We start from the raw sequence: 24,213 nt of genomic DNA on the forward strand, positions 1-24,213 counted from the left end.
TTCATTTTCAGTAGAATACATTGTATATCAGGAATTGAGACCTACTTTATCTCTCTCTATCCCATGAATTCTATAACCAGCTGCAATACAGTTACCATCATCTTATTGGCTCTGGGTACGTAAAATTGATGTAAATTCTTAATGATTTGTGTTATTTATAATTGTTATATTTAATAAAAATATCTATATGAATTTGTGCCACTGTTCTTAAAACTCCTTCTTTCTAGCAACTTGATTAAATGTCTGTCAGATGCACTCGTCTAATGTGACTTGAAGGCTACCACAAGAAAAAAGATTTTTCCACTCTTGGAAACCAGAGAGATTAGGTGTTCACGTCAGAAATTATCAGTAACTAATGAAGCTATATGCCGGAAGAAATGGATGAAAATACTTGAAAGATCTTAGTTTATTCTTTCTGATATTCGCTTTCCCCTTTGATTCTGAATTTTCTTCATTTATAGTTGATGGAAGAACTCCAATTAAATCTCTTTTGATATCAGTTACATTTTTTTTTTTTAATCATCGATGCAAGTTTTTTTTTTTAGATATCAGTTACATCTTAAGGAAAACATTTAATTGTAACTTGGTCTGTTAAGATACTCGAGCCTTTTCATAAACCTTTTTTAATTGATCTCTTAGATTATGGTGTATAAATGTTACACTGAGCTTTACATTCTATTCAATGAACTAGGTAGAAAATGTAACCTAATAGTTGCAAGAATATGTAGGATTTCTGCATGGCAATTCAGAGTATAAATCTGGTATTTGGTTAGTAAAAAACACTTGGTAATTTTGGTAGTTGACATATTTAAATATTTGAGACCTAATTTATTTGGCTTTGTTTGGAACTGATAAAATGGGAACAAAGTTTGATAAGTCTTATTTTGTGTATTAGTTTAAATGAGCCATGTTCAATTGGAGTGAAATGGAGAGTATTCATGCATTGACCAAAACTGAACCCACCCATGAGAACTCCAAGCTTTTAGAAGAATGCACCAGTCAAAAATTCCCAGAGGTTGTACTATAATATTCCTGCATTACAATTCCTTCCTTTTTTTAATGATTGTCTTAAACGTTGTTTCTTGTCTTTTGTGTTTCATATTGAAAGTGTTTCTTGGTACCCTTTATTCTGCTAAAAGAAATTACTAATGGGTGCTGCTTGCATAGTATCTGAAACTTGATGATAATATGTATGGGAGTGTGTGCTCATGTAACTAACTTGAAGGATTAAATATTTATGAAAGGGTATTGGTCAATAAGAGTATGTTCACAATGTCACATTCATGACCTTGGGGTGCTACAAGTGAAGTATTACCCAAACTCCTCCTGAAGATCAGCTGAGAGGAGGCACAGAATTTTATGGTTACCGGTAATTAAAAATCTGTGTACAGTCATTTGAAGGGTGAACAACAGATCCTGAAAGAAGTCAAAGAATGCAAAACCAAGACAATGTTATGTACTGCTCTTTCTTTCAGCTGAGGTGAAGCGTGTAGGGGATACTCTCCTAGGGATGGCCACTCAATGTGTTCAGGTGAAGAATGTTGTTAAAACATCTCCCCAGACATTATCAAACCTCTGCCTGAAGATCAATGTGAAGTTGGGTGGAATCAACAACATTTTGGTACCACATCAAAGGTAAGGGTATTTCTTTCCGATGTATTATTAACACTTTGCCATTAGCTACCAAAATTGATGTATCTCTTGATTGAATTTTCTAAACAATCATAACTAACTAATTTTGCTAAATTTGAATAAAAATTGGGTTAAGCACTGCTGAATGGAACCAAATGTAAAAGTCAGTCGTTCAAGCCCTCGAAGCAATTAGAAGACTGGGTAGCTCGGTTGGTGTAGCGTTTAGAGCAACACTGTTACAACTCCAGCGATCGGGACTGGGGTACGAATCTCACGCTGTCTGTAAGGAGTTTGTATGTTCTCCCTGAGTTTACGTAGATTTTCCCCAGGGTCTCCGGTTTCCTCCGGGCTGAAAGGGCAAATTCCACTGTTTTTCTTGAGTTAATTTCAAGCAGGTGAAATTAAGTTTAGAATAAAGATGAAAGGCTGAATTTGCATATCATGGGAGTTAAAAATGCTTTGATTTGCAAAAAATGTAAATTTTAAAAAAATCAAAATACAGTCACATTTGTGTCCAATCTCTATTTCAAATGAATCACATAATGTTTTTTTCTTCATTTCACACCCACAGACCATCAGTGTTCCAGCAACCTGTGATTTTTCTGGGAGCTGATGTCACACACCCACCAGCTGGCGATGGCAAGAAACCCTCAATTGCTGCTGTAAGTATTTCTACAACACATATCTGGTGAAAATTTTGTACATGTCGGGGAAAAGTAGTGCGTTATAAAAGTTGTTTGTTGGTATATTTTATACTCTTGATGATCAGTGCTTGTTGAATGAGGCATACTTATATTTTTGCACTTGCCACATCAACGTTCCAAACATTATTTGGAATTTTATCAATGAGCTGAGGAACCTGTCAGCTCAAATCACACAGAGGTAGGTTTCCAAAAGAATATGTCAGTTACAGAAATGGTACTCTGCATTTGTATTGTGCAGCTGGACTATAGGATTCATCTACTGAATGGAGATGCATATGTGCAGTTGTACATGTGGATAGAGAATACCATTCATCAATAAGCATTTTTAAATATTTAGAACCAGGCAGGAGAATTGATTTTACCTAGATCTAAAATGTGTCCAGATATCCAAGGGAACAGTTGCCCTCATCACTTCCCTTATAAGGAATTATAATAGTTATCTTGATTCAATATTTAAATTACTTCTTAACAAAATTTGGTACAGTGTCAAAGCACCAGCTTAAAAACTGTTTAGCACTGGTGTCTCCCAAGACTATTATGTGCACATATAATGAATAGAACTCTTGTTTTTCAGTTATTGTTCATAAATGTTATTGCTTTCATCAATTCGTATTTAGTCGTGTGATCTCCTTCTAGGTTGTAGGCAGTATGGATGCCCATCCTAGTCGCTACTGTGCCACTGTGCGTGTGCAGAGACCTCGACAGGAGATCATTCAAGATTTGGCATCAATGGTTCGAGAACTTCTCATCCAATTTTACAAATCAACACGTTTTAAGCCCACCCGAATTATATTTTATCGTGATGGGGTTTCTGAAGGGCAATTTCGTCAGGTCAGTGTTATTTGTAGACAACTGTTGTAGTGAGTGGTAGCCTGTATTTAAACCTGAATTAATTAAAATGTGAAATTACATTACACAGTATGATGAAAGTATATTGTTTTCAAACTGAATTGGAACCAATCCAGGACTGGTTCAAAATCTGAATTTTTTTTTTAAATTCTTGTTTTAATTTGTCACTCTAGGCAGAACATTTGCGATTATCAAGCCTTCGCCACCGCCATTTGTGTCACTTATCTTTTTTCTTATCTCCACCCTATCATTTTTGATGAAAGGTCTAACCTGAAATGTTGACTGTTTCTGTTTCCACGATCCTATTGAATATCTCTACCAATTTTATTTCTGAACTAATCATGCAATTCTTTTTCACCCATGGTCCTCGACTTAGAAATAGCAATTCTTTTTTAGAGAGTAAAGTTAGTAGATCATTTCTTGCAAACCACGCTTCCATTGCATTGTATGCTGCAGGTGTTGTACTGCGAACTTTTGGCAATTCGAGAAGCGTGCATCAGCCTAGAGAAAGACTATCAACCCGGTATTACGTATATTGTGGTGCAGAAACGCCATCATACCCGATTATTCTGTGCTGATAAGAATGAAAGGGTAAGAAATTATGTTATCTATTTGGTTCATAGAATTGTCTGAAGTGAACTGAATTCAACATGTTTTCCAAACTGAGAGCCTTGTATAAACTTGTGCAGTCTGAACTGAGAGCCTTGTATAAACTTGTGCAGTCTGAACTGAGAGCCTTGTATAAACTTCTGCACTCTGTGAGTTTGGGTATCAAGAGTTGTTTCTCTGTTTTGAAGGTTGGGAGAAGTGGAAATATTCCAGCTGGAACCACTGTAGATACCGATATCACCCACCCATACGAGTTTGATTTTTATCTCTGCAGCCATGCTGGGATACAGGTATGGAATACAAAATTGAAATTTTAAATCTTTTATTCTTGGGGGTCTTGAGGATACTTCCTGAAAGGAATATGTGAATGTGTTCTTCTCAGTTCCGTTATTTATAATCTTATTTAATTAAAGAAAGAAGACTGGAGAACTGATTGGATGAAAGACACAACCTGCTAAGTTCCATAAAATGATAGTTATTGCAAGATGATAATTTTTCTTTTTGAGAAATCTCCATGGTTTTCTTAATAGGAAGGACATTCTAGGGCAACTTTCTGAACATTCAAGGACGGTTCAAAGAGGTTCAAAAATAGATATCATACTTTTTACCATAGGTGGATTGTCAATGCCAAATTCAAATATAGTTGGCAACAACAATTAGATGTTATTTGAATACAAGTAACAATACAACTCGGATTATCCAAAGTCCTCAGTTATCCAAAATTTTTTCTGAGCCGAACTGACCAGGGACCTCTGGCTCCTGGGCACGAGTGGGACCTTCGGGCTCCCGATCAGTACGAGTGGGGCCTCGGTGGGGAAGTGTCAGTGATTGGCGGTGGCCAGTGTTTTTTGTGAGAATTAAACATTTTTTTAATGCTTAAAAAACCTTTTCTTATTGTTTGTTTGTTGTTTAAACACTGTTGCAAATGGTTTGCTATTATTACTGGGCTGTTTTCTAAAAAATGAATAGTTCTCCAAAAAAAAAACGTTTATCCAAAATAGGCCCAGTCCAAACTTTTTCAGATAATCGGAGTTGTACTGTTCTAGAAAAATGTTGTTGGAAAATTAAAACATGGATGAAATGATTCAGTTGTATGGTACTTGGTCTTCATAAAGGATAACTCTGTCTCTAAATTGCTTCATCTGAGTTTGAAAGACAAAGTACTGTATATGAAGAAATTTTATACAGTGGATTTCCTTTAACTGAATAAATTGTTTTTAAATGGTGACCTAATGTAGCTGATGTTAGTAATTATGTAATGGCATTAAATCCAGTCGACATTGCCACGTAAACTTTGATCTATTAATAATCTATTAGTAATACGTACTAAATTTGAGGAGAATGCTCGTTCTCTTCAAGAGGCCCGGCACATTTTGCTGTCATCTTGGGGAAAAAGATGCTATCTTGTGCAGCATTGAATATCAATATACATTTTACATTTAAAGCCTTTGAAAAGGGTTTTAGTCCTAACAATACTTATGCAGGCCAGAATACCAGGTCGAGGGTGATATTTTAAACTAATTACATGTATGTGTCTGTTAAAGAGACAGTCCGGTTAGAAAGGGAATTCCACAGTGCAATGGCTTGATAGCAGAAAATGTAGCAGCCAGAGGTGAAGCAATTAAAGGATAATCATTATCACTGAAAGTTGTGTAGCGTAAAAGATTTTACTGATTGGAGTGGGGCAAGGTTTTGGAGGTTTTTCAAGCAAAGGTAATAAATTTAAAATCATAGTGTTGCTGAGTTGATTTGGGTGATGAGTGACTGCAACTTGGTGAGAGTAGGACCTGGGAGGCCACCGAAGAGCATATTTGAACAGTCAAATCTAAAATTAGCAATGTGCATAAGGGGTTGAGCAGTTGAGCAAGTGTAGGTTCAGAATTGAGCAATATTGAAGAGTCAGTAATAGGAACATTCAATAGCACAGATTTGTAGACTCAAATTTATCTGGGGATGAAATATGAAACTAAAGTTGCAAATTGCTTTGTCAATTTTAGACAGTTTCTCAAGAGAGGGATGGGATCAGTGGTCAGAGAGCAGAGTTAATGAAGTGGAACTTGAAATGGCATCATTGGTATTCCTGAAATTTAGCTTGAGGAATTTCTGAAGGATCAAATGAGGTAATGTCATTAGTATGCGTGTAGAAATGATTCTATGTTGTGAAATGAAATTACCAAGAAACAGCATGTAAATAATAAATAGGTAGATTGCGATGACCTACTGAAATGTTTTGATGAACTTGTCTTCCCTGACTGTGAAATACAAGGCTAATCTCTCTTTTGATGGAGTTATTTCCCAGATACAATTGGTGCTCCAAGCAATCAATCAACTGTTTGAGCTGGTTTTAGTTTGGGAGTCCGTTGATATTAAACTTAATTCTATTTTAGTACTTAATTTGCAGGTAATAACTATCAACAAACAACTTGAAGGCTAAGATGATCCTTAGTGATTTGTCCAATACTAGTTCAATCACTACAATCAAAAGAAAATTAACTGCTGGCTCATTTTGTTGCTGTTTGTGGGATCTTGTGTGAAAATTGCCTACTTAAGCTACTTAAATCCAGTACATTTCAAGAATAACATTGTACACTTGAGATGTTTTCATTCCATAATTCTGTACAATGGTTTAACTGGCTTGCTTTAAAACACAAAAAGAAAAAAATTTGCCCTAATCTCTGTCAAGGTTTGAAAACACAATCAATGTAAGTGAGTCATTTGATCATAAAAGACATTTATTGTTGTTTTACCCCTTTTCTGCACATTTCTTTAAAAAAAAACTTTTTTTTTTAGTCAGAATTACAGATTCTGATTTCACTGTATTTCGTTTTAATAGCCTGCTTAAAGTTTAACGTTATCTCTACTTATTGTATATATTTTTCCATGTCACTTCCAAGAATTCTTAATTAAGATATAATTTGATACTGCATCCATCAATTCTTGTCCTATTTTTCCTGTTCAAATAAGAGAACTCCAATTTCTCCACGTGTCTCAGAAACCAAACTTTTCCTCTTTTAGCTACCTTTCATGGACTTGGCTAGTTCCAGAGTTTTGGGTCCACAAAGTTATAATTATAACCTGACCAATATGTTGAATTTTGACCAGTTTGCTTGCATGAGAAGCATTATCTAATTCTGTGCTCTGCATTTTTTAGAAGAATGCGAAGACTTTGGGGTGCACAAAACATTTATTAGAATGCTCTCTGGTGTGAAGGGTTTTCATTACGTCAATGTTTTCCTTGGAGCAGAAAAGATTTAGAAGTGTTTGATAGTTTTGGTCATGATTTGGTCACAGGATAGAAAAAACTGTTTCTATTAGAAGATTTGGCTTGATTGGCAAAATAACCAAATTCTTTTTCAGAGAATAAGTTGTTATAACTTGCCATTCACTGGCTGAATACATTAAATGGTAGGAAGTAGATTCAGTCACAGCTTTCGAAAAGGAATTGGATAAGAGCATGGAAGGGAATATATTTTATAATTTTGGGAAAACGAGAGAATTCGATTGACCTTTTTTTAAAAAAAAGCTAACCACTATGGGTTCATTAGGCCATATGGGCTATCAGGTGTGCACTAACAATACACATTCCACAATTCTTTTGTATGCAAAGGTTTGTACATTGTACCCTCCTTATAAAACTGAGGAGCCAATCAATTATTTCAATTTTTGAATGGACTCCTTTTGAATATTTGTGCACTCTGTACTTGAGTTTGCTCTTCAGTGTTTTTGTAACCCCTTTCGACAGTTTACCAGTGTGTAATACATTTTGCCCATTAAAGAAACCTGTCTAAAGTGAACAATTTCTCATGAGAGAAAAAGTTCTAATTAAAATATTTTGACAATATTAATATTTTTGTTTCAGGGTACGAGTCGCCCCTCTCATTATCATGTTCTGTGGGATGACAACTGCTTCTCTGCGGATGAGCTTCAGCTCCTTACCTATCAGCTCTGTCACACTTATGTGCGCTGCACACGCTCTGTATCTATCCCAGCACCAGCCTATTATGCACATTTGGTGGCATTTAGAGCAAGATACCATTTGGTGGACAAAGAGCATGACAGGTAATGCACAACTAATTCTGTCTGTTTGATGATTCTCCTACTGATACTACTGCTGTACTACTGTACTGATACTACTGTAAGGAGGAAAAACCCAACACCCAACCCCAACCAACCAATTTTCCCCTGCAACCGCTGCAACCGTGTCTGCCTGTCCCGCATCGGACTTGTCAGCCACAAACGAGCCTGCAGCTGACGTGGACTTTTTACCCCCTCCATAAATCTTCGTCCGCGAAGCCAAGCCAAAGAAGTGAATGTAGGTTTTTCTCAATCTGATAGCTGAAAGAAACAAATACTCTAAACAGCACTTTTGCAGATAGCACAATTATGAGAATCTCTAGGGTTGGAAGTAGTTCAAAACAGTGGACCGTTATGTGATTATGTTCATTCTACAGTTGGAAGAAACAATGCATTTGAACAGTTAGAAAATAAAAAAGATCTAATGGGCTATTCATCTTCATGGAATGGAGTACTGAATACAATTTGTCAGTGAGACTACATTTGGGGGATTATGTGCAGTTTTGGTTGCCCAACAATGGAAGAGATTTTCTCGCAGGAGGGATATATCCATGCGGGAAGGGATGTATTGGAGATTCATCGGCATATTGTTGGGACTGGAGGGCTTGAGATAGGAAAAGCTTGAATAAGAGTGGGACATTATTGAGATTTTTTTTAAATCATGAAGAACATGGTTCGAATGAAAACTGACACTCTATTTCCCAGTGTAGAGTAGATTTAAGGACTAGAGAGCATGGGTGAGAGGGGAGAGATTTAAGAGGAATTTGAAGGGCAACCTTTTGACTCGGGGCGTAGTCAAGAAGTTAAAATCTACTGTTAAGAATGAGGTTCCAGGATACTTGGAGGCACACAGTAAAATAGGCTGAAGTCAGCATGGCTTCCTTAAGGGGAAATCTTGGGAGACAAACATGTTTGAATTTTTTTAAAGAAATAACAAGGACAGACAAAGATGGGTCAATGGATGTTGTTTACTTGGATTTTCAGAAGGCCTTTGACATGGTGCTGTACGTGAAACTGCTAAGCAAAATAAGAGCCCGTGGTACTACAGGAAACCTGTTGGCAGGGGTAGAAGGTTGGCTGACTGGCATGAGACAGGAGAGTGGTGATAAAGGGAACCTTTTCTATTTGCCTCACAGTGCTCAGTGCTGGGACTGCTTTTTGTGTTTATTGATTTGGATGACGGAATTGATAGCGTTTTAGCCAAAATTTCAGGCAATACAAATAAGGAGAGTCAAATAATGAGGAAGAACTGAGTCTGCAGAAGGACCTGGGGAGGTGAGGAGATTGGGCAAGGAAATGGCAGATGGAATGCAATGCACTTTGGTGGAAGGAATAAAGGAATGGAATATTCTGAAATTGGAGGTGCAGAGAGACTTGGGAGTCATTGTGCAAGACTCCCTAAAGGTTAACTTGCATGTAGTAAGGAAGGCAAGTGTAATATTAACATTCATTGAGAGAGGGATAGAATATAAAAGCAAGGATGAAATGTTGTGGCTTTATAAGGCATTGGTCAGAATGCACTTGGGAGTGTTGTGAGTAAAAGCACAATGCTGGAAAAACTCAGCTGGTCAGAGAGTGTCCTTTATGTACCGGTTCATTGTTTGACCAGCTGAGTTTCTCCAGCATTGTCTTTTTACTTCAACCATGGTGTCTGCAGACTTTATTATTTTACTTCTGGGAGTGTTATAAGCAGTTTTGGGCTCCATATTTAAGGAAGAATATGTTGTCATTGGAGAGGATCATGAGAATGAACCCCAAAATGAAAGGGTTATCATGTGAGGAGTGTTTGATTCTGGGACTGTACTCACTGGAGTTTAGAAGAGTGAAGGGTGAATCTCATTGAAACCAATTGAATAATAAAAGGCCTGGGTAGAATGGATGTTCCTTATGGTGGGGGAGTCTGGGACCAGAGGGCACAGCCTCAGAATTCAAAATTCCCCTTAGAACATTGATGAGGAGAAATTTCTTCAGAATCAGAATTTATTGTCATGAACAAGCCACGAAATTTGGTGTTTTGTGGCAGAATCACAGTACAAACATTCATATTATGAACCATCTTACAACAATAATATATTTAAAAATTAAAATAGTAGAGCACAAAAAGCAAGACGGTGTCTTTGGTTCATTGATAATTCCGGAATCTGATGGCACTGGGAAAGAAGTTGTCCTTGTGTCACTGAGTGCTCGTCTTTAGGCTCCTGTACCTCCTTCCCACTGGTAGCAGAGGGAAGAGGGCATGGCCTGGATGGTGGGGTCTTTGAAGATAAAAGCTGCTTTTTTAAGATCCCGTCTCATGTAGATGTCCTCGGTGGAGTGAAGGCTGGTGCCGAGTTAACAACCCTCTGGCATTTTTTTCTTGACCTGAGATTTGGCGCCTCCATACCAGACAGTAACGCAATCAACCAGAATGCTCTCCTATAGAAGTTTTCAAGAGTCTTCAGTGACATACAGAATCTCCTTAAACACCTTATAGCCATTTCGAGATTGCATCAACATGGAGATGCAGGACAGATCCTCGGAGATGTTGACACCAGAAATTTGAAGTTCTTAACCCTCTCCTCTACTGAGCCCTCAATGAGGACTGGGTCGTGTTCCCTGACTCCTTCTTGAAGTCGACAATCATTGAGCGCAAGGTTGTTGATGTGACACCATGCAAAGAGCTGATCTAACTCCCTCCTGTACACTTCCTCATTGCCATTTGTGATTCTGCAGACAACCCTAATGTACGGCAAACTTGTAGATAGCATTAGAATTGTGCCTGGCCACACAGTTGTGGGTATATAATGACGCGAGCAGAAAGCTAAGTACGCAACCATAGGGTGCACCTATGTTGCTTCCAACTTGTACTGACAGTGGTCTTCCAATTAGAAAGTCAAGGATCCAGTTGCAAAGGGCAGTGAATCTGCAGAGTTCATTACCATAGATGGTTGTGGAAACTGTCATGTATTAATGAGGTGGATAGGTTCTTGATTTTGAAGGGAATCAAGAGCTACGAAGCCAAGGTAGGAAAATGAGGTTATAAAAAGGATAGTAAATCAGCCATGATGAAATGGCGGGTATTGTGTTTGGAAAGTATCAGGTTTGGTGGGTTCATAGTCACCATCTGTGACCATAGGGTCAATGACGACGTTACCCTTTCAGTTGTTCAGACAGACCACCCAGGGCACTCGCTTTCCGATGAGAGAGGCGGACATTGGAGGCCCCCGGTATCAATCCCCTAGTCCAGTTAGCTCCTTGGTGGAGTCGTCTAGTCTCCATTATCTAACAGTGACCACATACGTACCCACCCAAGGTCCCCCCTTTTTCGACTACCTCCCCATTTTGGAGGGTTGGCAAGAAACCCTCATGACAAGCCTGGGACTGCGTGGTCACTGGTTGGGCTTGCAAAGGCTTAGGCACACAGGGTGCAGGACGTGTGTCTTTGGGCTCTATTTTCTCATAATCATCACCATCCAGCCACACGTACCCATCCCCCAACCACACATTGACCACGCTGGACAATGGCTCGGACTTTGACTGGGTCAAGCTGCGAGCCAGACGAGCGAGCTGCTTGCAGCTGCTGTATTTTAATCAGCTTGGAAGCTGACTCTATGCTTTTCATCCTACTCTCATGCCCTGAGGCTCCCTTATTAGCTGTGTGGCCCTTCCTGCTGGTCTTGTTCATGATGAAGCATGCCATAATTTACACACAACAGGAGACCCACACACATGCTTATTAATATAAATTCAACTATCAATAATAGTTATACATGTGTCCAGCCAAAACTCAGTGAACCCTTTTCACAGCACCAATTGTTGTGTTTGGAAATTATCTGGTTCGGTGGGTTCACAGAGAGCCGAGTCTGGACACGTGTTACAATCAAAGTTAACTATTGAACACTTGAGAGACAAATAGGGAAAGATGTCAAACGATGCTTAATTACTCTATTACTTAAATAACTGTGTAGACATTCATATTGGACCCACATTGGACTCTGATACCAGTGGCCACCTCTCTTCTACACAGTATGAGGCAAAACTACAATGGTGCAAGCAGACACATCAGTCACAAGGGACTCCAAAACTGGTGCCCTACCACACTCTCCCATACATGAACACACTTCACAGACACGGACTTTCAAACACACTCCTGATTCCCTGTACCACCAGGGGTGCGGCTCTCTGCAAGCACTGATCTATTACAGTACTATGGCTCAACTTAGTGTAGTGCACACCTTACCCGCAACTCCTCCAGTGATGTTCACACTAGTGACTTGGTGTGGAGCAATGTCCAGGACTTGGACCAAGAGGCAGACAGAGAGAAATGTGGTATGTTCTGAGCTCGGCATCTGCCCATTGATGACTCTGGATCATTTAAGTGAACCAATGGTAAGGAATGCACTAATGGGTGGTCAGAGTCCAACCTTGATTGGCAGGTGATGTGACTTCTGAATAAGTTTCAGACAGGGAGGCCGTGTGTTCCTCCGCAATCCACATATAACAGTGGGGAAGACAATGGGTTGAATGCCATAATTCTCCTCTTATGTCTTATGGTCCTGTATCTGGAATGAGCTGCCATAGGAAGCTGTAGAGGCAATCACAATTATAATGTTCAAAAGGCAATTGGGCAAATACTGTATATGTATTGCAAGAACTTTCAAAAGGTATGGAACAAATGCAGACAAATGGAATAGGGCAGAATGGATGAATTGGGCCAAATGGTCTGTTTAGTCCTATGTGTTCTGTGACACTATTTGCACAAGGATGTGTAGGAAAATAGGTTTTCCAGTATTAAATAGTGTCATTTTAAAACCTTCTTTTCACGTAATACAATTAGAAATTTGGATACTAGATTGAAATAATTATCTTTTTCACAATTGCCACCTCCCTGTAAATGGCACACTTCAGTGGCTACTTACAGAGATTTCCTAAAGATAACGTAAAATCCATTTAAGCTGCACAAGGGATGGGTTCATCTGAAGTTCAAAAATAGAGATACCAAAGCTTGAGATTCAAATGTTGGTAGATTTCTACATTAATAAAATACAATTTTGTGGGGAGGTTAAATCTTTAGTGCTTAATTATTCACGTGTTTTGAGGCTTTTTTTGTCACATCCAGTTTAATGATGTATTATTATTATTTTACAATTTCTAGACAGCACACTTTAGAGTTTGTTCAGTTCTGATTATCTTTCTCCAATTGTGAACAGTGCTGAAGGCAGCCACATTTCTGGGCAGAGTAATGGACGTGACCCTCAGGCTCTGGCCAAGGCTGTGCAGATTCACCAGGACACCTTGCGCACTATGTACTTCGCTTAAGTTTGGGAAATCCTCTCAAGAAGGAAATGAAGAACACAGCCTGCAATTCCAGTGGGGTCAGTTTACGGACATGTCTCCAGCCATACTGTAACTTTCACTGTGCGGGGACAATAGTTTCATAAACTGACAAAAAGAGATTGTTTACCTACGAAGATCATAGCACTATTATGCAATATGAAACCAGCCAACTGCTCTGTGTGTGTGCGTGTGTGTATGTGGCGTGTGCACATGCGTGCGTGCGCTCTGTCAGACCTTGTGTCTGTGTCTTTTATTTCGGTATAGTTTCCTTTTTGCCTTTACCTCAGTGTTTAGCAGCACAAAACTCATATTTATCAAGCAACATGAAAATGGGACAAAGAAAACATTTCAACTACCTTGGATCTCAAAGCAAGTCACTAATTAGTTCAGAAATCCAGTCATTTGCAGGGAATCTTCAACTTGGGAGGGTGGGGAAGTTGGAGAGGGAGATGAAGACGTGCTTGAAAGATATTCTAGGGAATAATTACCAATGCTTCATAAGATCCAAGAAGTCCGCCTCCACCATGCCACTGTTCAAATTCTGCTTGCTGGTTAAATTGTCAATTGAGTCAACTGACTATTGAACTTACTTATTAGTTATGATTAACCTCCATAAACAGAGCAGTGGAATTTTGTATCCATTATAGAAGATAATATTCAGTGCTTGGATCACCCTAATTATTGATGGTGTGAAAGGATTTTTTTTAAATTCCAAGAATTGGGGGTTCTGTTTAATGTAGAAACTTCTGCTTTTTATTTTGTTACTGTTTACTGGCTAGCTCACAACTAAATGTGATTTTTTTTGTTTTAGCATCCTATATTTATTAGAAAAAAATAATGCTTAATTTAATACGGATTTACATTAAAATATAGTAGCATCAATTCTATTTAGTTCTGGAATGTAACCGTGTTGTATACTGAAAGAACATTGCTACCCTTAGTGCAATAAGCGGTTGATAAGAAAGCCCGTGTCCTATGCTGTCCTGGAGCAGCAGTTGTACCACTATAATTGTGGGAGAGTGGACACCTCCGCACTTCAGAACCTTATCAGTTTTAATAAGAAAATGATGAATGCAAAAAAAGTAGAGCTGGGATGTTTTAATATTACTTTATCGGGACATTGGTTTATTTAATTTACACATCTAATCACAATGTGAATTTTTTTCAAATATTTCTGTTTTATTTCAGTCATTCCATTTTAAGATATACCAATTTTTTATTTGGAAATTTTTCATAAAAGTTTGATGTGTCATTGATACAAATCTCATGACGTTGTTTGCACTTTGTAAAACCTCATGAACTGCATATTTTATCTAACGGTTGTCATTGCACTGGCTCGAACCGCAATATACAAAATGCTGCAGCCTTCTTGATGGATGGGCATTGCCTCTGTCCCAGCCCAACGAAATTGCCTCTCCTCCACTTGAAAATTTCTATTTTTAGAACTAGAACTCTATGGAAACAAAGAAGACACTGCAGAATTTTCCTTCCCTTTCACAAAAGCTAGATCCCTGTTTAATATGAGTTAATCATAAAGCTAAAATATTTTACAATTTATTCCACTTCATCTCTTAAATATTGGGAGGCCTAATATGCTAAAGTCTGTTATCCAAGTTTCCCGCTTTAAAATGGAATGTAGGAATCTAAATTGATTCTTCAGGTGTGGTTACTGATTTGAAAGCTTGAAAAGTCCACCGACTTTATCACAATTCATTTTATCTGTCCATGGTGCTGAACTGATTTAATCAATCTGAGTTAAATTAAAAGACTGAATGGATTTGTTAATTTATAAAGGTAAATAATAATTAACATCACTTAAAAAATCAGTCTTTCATTCAGGACTCAAGAAAATGAATTTATTTAGTCATTTTTGTGTGAAAGAGTTGCACATTTCTTGGTCATTTTGTGCCTTTTAGGAACACAAATGTATATTTTTAGTGTGCATGTGTTTTCCAGTTGTAGTTGAAGATAATCATAATCTCCCATTGAATTCCTTGTGTTCAAGAATGCAACTGTAAAATAGTTAAAAGGAACATTCATTTTTTTAAATGATTTATGATGCATCTGAGTAAGGAACGCATTATTCGTATGATCCCATCTTGCTCAGTGGATCATAAGGACGATAAGTGCATATTATTCATTCCTACAAATTCATGGTGTTGCCTTATGTGGTAGAGTGGAAGTTTTGTGGTTACTTTTCCCTTTGTGGTTTACAATACCAAAAAAAGGATTGGCTGTTTCCAGTGAAACTAAAAGTGCTTTGCTTGAGAAGAAAGATAGTGAGCTTGAAATAGATACATCATTATAGTTTATAAAGGCTGCTAATCAAAAGGAGTCTTTTTCTTCTTTGAATTATCTGTCTTGCTCAGATCTGTTGCAGCTCTTGTACATAATTGTTAGAACATCTAAAAAAATACCTCTCAAACTTTTATCGTTACTTTTATAATCAGATGATATGAATTTTTGACAGTGAACTTGACAAATGATTGGTTAGATTATGTTACTGAAGGAATTTTGCTTTGAAAATGAGTAAGATAAAACTACTTGAGCCCTGTAGGTAATTTAGTCACTCAGGAGCACATCACAATTGGGGAATCTTCACTTAGTTTTATTTTAGAATTAGCATCCTTGAGAGAAATGTTTTTCAATATATTTTTTCTCTGGACCTCCTTTGTTGAAGTTACTAATATTCTTTCAAAAAATGAATGAGCCTTGCATCGTAAAGAAATGATTTAGGGCTAGTTCCAGCTATCATTCTGCTGTTAAAAGCTTTCCCTTGGCATGATTCTCCAGGTGCAGTTTTAATCCTTCAGAGATAACTGGGGAAATTAAATCTTTCAATACATTCTCCATCTTAAAGTGATTTAATTGACAAAATAGGCGTGTGGTAGAATATGGGAAAACAAAATAGCCACCCTATGCAGGTTGGTAAAATAAGTTCTGGAATGGGCCTTTTCGCATAGGGATCAGTTGCTTCATGGGTTATCAATAAATAATTCTCTACAATGGTAATTTGTGTTCACTCATTCCAACAAAATGATGTCCATCTCACTTAAAAATGGAAAGCAAACACGAAACCAGCAAATTTTACTGTATAATCTGGAGGTTCTTTTTGAAATGAATAATTTACCAAACTCTGCCAAAGAAATTCACAGAAGATTAAATATTACCATATTATCCTTAGTTAGATTTAGACATATACATATATATATTAAAACTTAGGTGGTAGTGATTCCAATCCTGCCCCTTCACTTACTATTTGAGTTGGCAGTAGACAAAATTATAACAAAGAATGGGAGGAGGAGGAGGAATACAGACCAACTGACAAAAGATTAATTCAGACACTGTGTAACTTTACTCATTGAACTACAAAGGAACATGGTCTCGCCAACAGATCGTCAAAGCTACTTTCAACTATTAACAAACGTGGAACAGTGAATAGTCCAAGCTGAAAGAATTGGTGATCACGCAAATAGATATTCTAATGATGCTGAATTTAACTCCAGCTAATTTAATGTTTTGCCTCTAATATTCACTTAGAATTACTTTCCTAACTTAAAATGCTATGATTTAATAACCAACATTAATCTTGTAGGGAATGCAGCCTATAGAGAATGCAACATTTTCAGGTTAACTTGCTGCTTCCCCAGGAATTATATTTGTGGGAGGGAGGAGAGTTCTGCAGCCAAGCCAAGACCATTATGATACTTGATGCCCTTGTTATGTTCCAGTTGATCTCAATAATTAACCTAATTTAATTGAGCCAATGCCAAGTCTGGATTACAATTCAAAACGCCACTTTTTACTTTGGACAATGTACAATGATAATGTACATGTGATGCTGCTCGTGCATGTTTGCAACATGGCATTTAAACTGAATGCTTCCTTGTACTGCATATTTATTGGTCAGGTATTTTTGAAATATTAAACTGTAAAATAGAGATTTTCCGTGAGGAGCGGCAAGTGTCCCTGTACCACACCCATCAGCTCAGTCTGTAAATGCCTGCATAAAGTGCCGACTGCATTTGCAGACGTACTTCATTACGTACCAGCGTTGGGAGGGCAGTGAGACGATAGCTGCTATTTGTTAATCAGTGTCAGACAATAACTGCACTAGGAATTGAAGTTATATTCGCGATTCCTATTTACAAGAGAGAAGGAACGAATGTAGTAATTGACCAGTATGAAAATGGAATCAGACCAGCTCTTTCCAAACCCAGTTTTTATTTTCTTAACCCTAACTACTGATTTATGTTTTGGTACTGATGTACAGTAACTAGTATTGAATGGCGCAGCAAAACAATAGAATTGTTTCAGGGTAAACGTGACTGGTTGCTTATGTCAGTACCGCCAGGTTAGAATCTCTTTTGTGTAGCCTCTGGTCAATTAGTAATACATGCTGCATCTAGGTACCTCTCACTGATAGTAATTGTAATAATATGAGGGCTTTTGCTAGCATAACATTTATTGTCTTCGTGTATGGAATGCCACTGGATGCAATATCTGTACCACTACATCTGGAGGAAATGCTCGAACTGTTTATACTGATCGCCCATGCCATTCGAGACCAGTACTTGCACCGTGAATGTTTTGGTACAGGCACTAACTCTGATGGTAAAAGTCTGATATTTGTGCTGGTCATTTGCTATAGGAAAGAGGTAGTTTCAGCATTTACGCTGATCCGTTTTAATTAATTTTTGAAGGACAGTCCTTAGAAAGTGCCTTTAAAGAAAGCTGGTGCTGTAGAAATTTTTTTGTTGTTCATTGTGTGGCTGAAAGTTTTATAATAATGCCAAGAATATTGACAGTATCCTGCAGCTGATATGTTTAATGGCAATTTCTTCTCAGTCAGGACCAAGGTGGGGACTATCATTTTAAAAGCTCTGAAGAACACTCTCAATACACAACCTAATCAAGAAAGATACAATAGGATCTACCTTTGTTGTAAATTGACCACATCATTTTAAAGTTCTCCAAGGTTGAGAATGTTTTCTCTTTGTGAAGATTTAAACACGAATGTTGATTTGGACCCTGTTTCTCTACCCAAAACTCCCTACACACAAACTTCAGTCCTGAAGAATGGATGAGTGATGCAGGCCTAATGAATGTTACAAAGTTTAATTGGTATGCAGAATGTAAAGTTTTTAATTTGTCTATTGCTTTAGCAAAAGATTTATTTTTGAGGTGACTAACTACATTCTGTGTTGCTCATGGTGTTAGGCCTGTATCATATTTCCAAGTTAGAGATGACATTAATTTCAATAATTGGATGGAATTCCTGTGTTACACTATGACAGTTTGTGAAATAGTAAACACGTACTTGTAAATGGAGGCACATGATTCTCATGGTTCGCCTGAATTTTATGAATGTAATATTTGGAGGTGGATTGATAAAATATTTTAAGACAAAGGAACCATTTATAATTTTGTATAATAAAACAAGAGAACCCTTTTAAAACATGCTTAAATGTGCTCATTAATGGAGCTGGATATTCAGGAAAGGAACACTCATTGACTGAAGTTTACATATGTTATTTTGGCCCACAGTTTGACTCTAATTCAAATGAACAGGCCTAAGTGAGCCAATGAACTAGAAGATTAACCTGTTTGGACATAGTATATTTCATAGTATACATGTTTTGAATGTACATTTCATTAAACAAGTGGACAGTATCTGTTTCTAAATCTAAGATACTAACATCACCAGATCCTGTATCAGCTGCTATGATGTTTATTGAATCTATGTCTTAATTCCTTCAAAAGCACAGTGAGCAGGTGAGCCATCCAGAACAGCAAAATCCCTTTGTCTGTGTGGTGATGTCAGTTGAATCATAAATCAAGATCTACAATTAACATCAACAAGTTAATAGAAGAGGAGAAAAGTGGGTAGGGGTTACTGCTACTGGCTTTCAACCACTTTCTTGCTCTATGACCACAGGTGACGAAAGGCCTTTTGAGCGAAATACATTAAGTTCAATATTATTACAAAGAAAGAGTGGGGAAAATGTTTATTTTTATGCTTTATTATAATTTGTTCCAATTAGATTGTTTGTTTATCATTTCTTGCAAAAGAAACTGGCAGGTTTTTTTTCTTCCAGGGAAACTGAAGTACATGCGTCGCTTAACGTCCATGGTACGTTCTGTGAAATAGAACGTTATGAGATTTGGATTTTGTGCTAACACCATATATACTAATGACAGGTGATTAGAAGTGGTATGGGTGCCAGGATAATTTATCCATTCCGTGACAGCAATATTTGGTGCTGTGGCATTCCTGTATTAGAATAATTGTTGCAGCACATTTTCACCTGCTAGGCCACAGCTTTGATCATCAATTTTGTACTGGAATATGGTGCCTGCAGAAATGGACTCAGGCTCATTTTCTGCAACACTTCTGCTGGATGCCCGGAGTTTTTCAGTCAGTGTATGTGACAAATATCATTTTGCAGTAATGACAAACAGTGGCTGTGACTGAGAGGATCACTGAGCGAATTGAGCAAGTTCAATTATGAGAGATACGTCCACTACGTCCCGTTCTCCGATCGGGCTTTCTAAACGGACGTCTATGTGGTCGGACGTTATGTGGCGCATGACTGTGATAATTTGTTAACTTCCCTGCTCCCTTCATATAATTAATCAAGTGTGGTGACTTATCAAAGTTAAAATACATTGTTGTAAACCAAGTTCTTGCTCTGTCTGACTGCCTTTACCCCACAATGTTTTGGTGTGTAGTTGGAATTGCAGTTGAAGTTATTTTTAAAAATATATTTTCTCTTGGCAGATATGAGTACATCTAGATGATTTGATTGGAATTTCACTGGAGTAATCTTTTAAAAGTAGTTGAAAGTGTAAGTTTCAACAAAAACAAAAAGTCATCAGTACCAAGTTACAGTGCACTACATTGAAAGGATAAAAACCATGAAGCACAGAAGGGGCATATTTATCATAGCCTGTGCTATTTCTTTTGGAAAAACTAATCTAGTTTAGACCTGTGTCCAACTTTGTCCCTTTTATTAATATAATTTGAATCGGCTATCCTTTCATTCTCTAGTATGTGTAAGGGAAGACGACAGAATGCTATTATTTTAAAGTGTTCTGTTCTTAAATTTAAATTTAGGCATACTGCACCGTAACAGGCCCTTTTGGCCCAAGACCCCGTGCCGCCCAATTACACCCAATTGACCTACAACCCTTGAAACATTTTGAACAGTGGGAGGAAACAGGATCCACAGGGGAAAACCCATGTAGACACGGGAAGAATGTACAAACTCCTTACAGACACTGCAGGATTTGAACCCTGGTCCTGGTCACTGGCCCTGTAACAGTGTTGCACTAACCTCTACACTAATGTACAGCCCCAAATCTCTTGCAAATTATTTTCAATTTATAACCCCCAATTACCAAATGACGGTATTTGCTCTCACTAAAAGGCTCCATTTAGAATACTTCATTAAAGCTTTTCTTCATTTCCCCGACTCTTAAACTTATTGCATTTTCTATGATCTCATCACATCGTGGATATCCTGCCCATAAAATTGTACCGTCCAATGCCTTGATTGTTAAAGAAAATTTTGGACCAGTTAATTAATTATTGTATTGTTCCCCATCAAAATTGTTATAAGGTGATACTTGTAAGTGGTTTGTGTTTGGCCAGCTTCCAATCTAAGTATTAGTGGAGGCAGTGATGTTGAATTGATGGAAATGTAAGTTAGAGAAGTGATGAAATTATATTAGCTATGAGAATTTGTCCATTGTATGTGGCTTGCATTAAATTGAGTACAATGTTTCAAATTGAGATTTTTAAAAAAGATTGATTTGTATTTTTATCCTTTTGTGATTACAAGCCAGTGGTTGAGGTGTTGAGCTCTAGTATTAAATGAAACTTTCCACCAGCTTTGCATGCATTTGATTTTTATTAAAGCAGAATCCCATCCTGAGGAGAAGTAAGAACCTGTTTATCTCAAAGTGTGCCTCATGTTAGCCCAGCACAGAGCAGCATTTATGTCAACCTGAAGGAGAATTCTTGCATAGTTTCCTTCCTAGCTGAGAAGGCTGTCTGAAAGATGAAAACAAATAGATTTTCTGGTTGTGTATGGTGAGCGTTCTGTTATAAGGAAGCTTGGAATTAAAATTTAAAAAAACACTGCACCTCAGTAACCTACATATGCTGCAAAACTAAAATACTGCTTTGGTTGCATTATACCTGCTGCACATGCTTGACAATACACTTTGAAAATGTTCAAAAATTGTCTTAATAGCAGTTAACAAAATTGGGTTTATAATGGAAAAGATGAGCCTTTATTTTGTGATTTATTTCTAAGAATTAACTTATTACTCATGTTTAGCATTCTGCAAGGTAACAAACATTAGTTTGCAATTTATGTTTAGAGGGAGATTATTTGCTATTGCTTGATGCAGTTCTTCAGAGCAGATGAGTGGAGATTTGAAATTGTGTGTTTTCTGTATTACTTTTGGATGTTGTATTTTATTAGCGCACATTGAGGTTGTTGACATTGAATCACTAGCCTTCATTAAAGGGGTTTAAGATCTTGTTGAACAGTTCTTACAAAAAGATAAAAATCTTAAGATTATGAAAATCTTTAGTTATTTAGAGCTTCAATGTTTAACTGCACATACTTTGTTAATGAATTCCAATAAGTATAATTGTGTCATAAACTTGGTTTTATTTTCCTGCAACCAAACCCAGTTAAAAGTTTTTAAAAATACATTGACACAATCTACATATAATGAAGGCAACAGCTATATTTCATACATTATAATGTTTATTCCCTTATATTTACAATCACCTGGCCAAATTTCCATCCATAAATCTCCGAAGTGACCTCCGATGTGCTCCATGCCATATTGCAATTTCTCTACTTTTTGTAACTTGCTAAAGAAAAATATGACCTTTGCAATAGTAAAAATTCAACTTTAGTGCATGTAACTAAAGCTGAGAATTTTTTTCATTGATCTAACACTGTCAGCATTGTGGTTGGTCAGTGTTGAGTCCATGTTATACTCTGGGAACCGAGAAAACCGTGTTGAGGTTTATGAGAGAGAATCAAATAACAATTTTTTATCAAAGACTTGTTAATTTAACCATTTGGATAACTTACTGCCATTGACAATGTAACATTTTTCAAGTGAAATCATGAAATTTCCATTTCTATGGTTCCTTGCACTGTGCGTCTTTATCCAAAAATAAATAGATCAGTGGTCCAATTTCCTGGTCTCTGGTCACCCTTGATCCGGATAGTTCAAAACCAGCTGCAAAGGGTGACTTGGCAGCCAAATTTTCTTTGGAAAAGTGCCTGACGTTGAGTGAGCATTTCCCTGAGTGACTGGCCAAGTTTGAAAATTCACCCGGTAGGAGTGGCAAACCATTTCTGTCATGCACATCTTAGTATCAGTGCACTTACACAATGTCAGTGAATTACAATGCCTCTTAACTGCTTGATGCAGATTTGCACACCATGAAAAGCATCATTTGATAAACTATGTCGTTTATTTTCTGCCTATGGAATAAATTTGTGATAAATTTACATCACTTACAAGATTGGCCAATGTCACCCAATGTACATTGTTATAATCTGGCTGCTAATGTCACCTGAAGCAGCTCTCTGACAAAGGGTGAGAAGATCATCCCATTAATACCCTATGAAACCGAAAAATTACTGGATCTTTATTTGTGGGATAAACTCCATTCCTTTACTTTCCTGTTGTGCAGACTTTGCCTTCAGTTTTTGTATTAAACTGTGGAACATATCTGACTTTTTTCAAAGTAACTTCTGCATTAACCCTCTTGAGCAATAAATGATTTTTATTTTTGGATGCAATTTTGTGATCCATGATCTTCATGGTTGGGCAGCCAACATTGTGATGTGACTGAATTGTAGAGCAGTTTAAACTTAGCTCTTTGGCTTTAATAAAGTATCATCCCAAGTATGACTGAATATATTTTAGTCTTCCAAATATTCATCAATATTTAATACCTTCAAACCAACTTTAGACATCTGCCATGTGGTGCACATTATGGTTAATAAATGCATAGAGCCACAGAACATGTATTCCAAGTATTCTTTGACTAAAATGGTTGTAATCTGCTATTGTTGTAAAATTATTATTGCAGTCCTCAAGAGGGTTAATGTTTATTGTTATTTTTGTAAATGTGTTCATAATTTGTAAAAAAAAACCCTTAGTCCTTGTAACAAAAAAACATGAACTTGATTCTTTTGTTATAATGCATCTGTATTTGCCATTTGACCTGTTGGATTTTATCATCTGTGCTCAGTCTGATCCCAAGTTTTGTGTACCTAGGCAGATATTTTGATCACCCTTAAAAATCATAGCAATCATTTTCACCACTGAAATACCTTTAGCTTTCAAGGTATTTTTATTAACATTCAGGTAAATTAAATTTTCCTGTCATATTAAGTATTTGATTAAAATTCCTATCAATATGCAAAATAAATTGTTCATGTGATTCTGACCAGATGTTTTCCTGAACTGGACATTTATGAATGACTGCCCAGGTGAAATTTCTGTGAAAATATTTGGGACCATTTTGGCCCTATCATGAAATAGAAAATAATTTTATTTGTTCCTATTTTTTTCTCAACTGAAAAGATCAATGATCCCAAAATTATAAAGACAGTACATTTTTAATACTGGATAATACCAGGAAACATCTGTGCTTTACTTTGTCCGTGTATTTAAGAGAAAAAAATATTTTCTTTTTAAAAAATAAAATTGGTAAAAGACATAACCATTATACATTTCTATGCTCAAAATATTTTTGCAATGTCCCCAAAAGAGAACTTCTGATTGTTAGAGTTATTTTTGCTGCAAAAAAGTGCTCCTTTGTTACTGGAACATTTGCTTTTCAGTGCATCTTTCCGCTGACAGCTTGTGCTTATATGCCAGTAACAGAAAATCCTGAAGGATTTCTCAACAAGCAGTTAGACATTGTGACTTGTCCCACCCTTTACCCAGTGGGATGTTTCCCAGTCTTAATTATGTATTGAAA

The 24,213-nt window shown here is 37.1% G+C and overlaps 1 protein-coding gene across 2 annotated transcripts in view; it reads left to right on the forward strand.

The window, feature by feature from the left end:
* The window catches only part of LOC138741498 (protein argonaute-3), a 79,046-nt gene extending 55,376 nt beyond the window's left edge, over positions 1-23,670 (forward strand). For both annotated transcript variants that reach the window (XM_069895689.1, XM_069895690.1), the window contains exons 14-20: positions 1,476-1,635; positions 2,204-2,294; positions 2,973-3,167; positions 3,642-3,776; positions 3,983-4,084; positions 7,654-7,853; positions 13,058-23,670. In XM_069895689.1, the coding sequence (XP_069751790.1) occupies positions 1,476-1,635; positions 2,204-2,294; positions 2,973-3,167; positions 3,642-3,776; positions 3,983-4,084; positions 7,654-7,853; positions 13,058-13,166 (992 nt within the window). In that variant the 3' untranslated portion in view covers positions 13,167-23,670. The remainder of the gene's footprint in view (positions 1-1,475; positions 1,636-2,203; positions 2,295-2,972; positions 3,168-3,641; positions 3,777-3,982; positions 4,085-7,653; positions 7,854-13,057) is intronic.
* The last annotated feature ends 543 nt before the right edge of the window (positions 23,671-24,213 follow it).

Source organism: Narcine bancroftii, chromosome 8 (assembly GCF_036971445.1).
Source record: "Narcine bancroftii isolate sNarBan1 chromosome 8, sNarBan1.hap1, whole genome shotgun sequence".
Taxonomy (NCBI): domain Eukaryota; kingdom Metazoa; phylum Chordata; class Chondrichthyes; order Torpediniformes; family Narcinidae; genus Narcine; species Narcine bancroftii.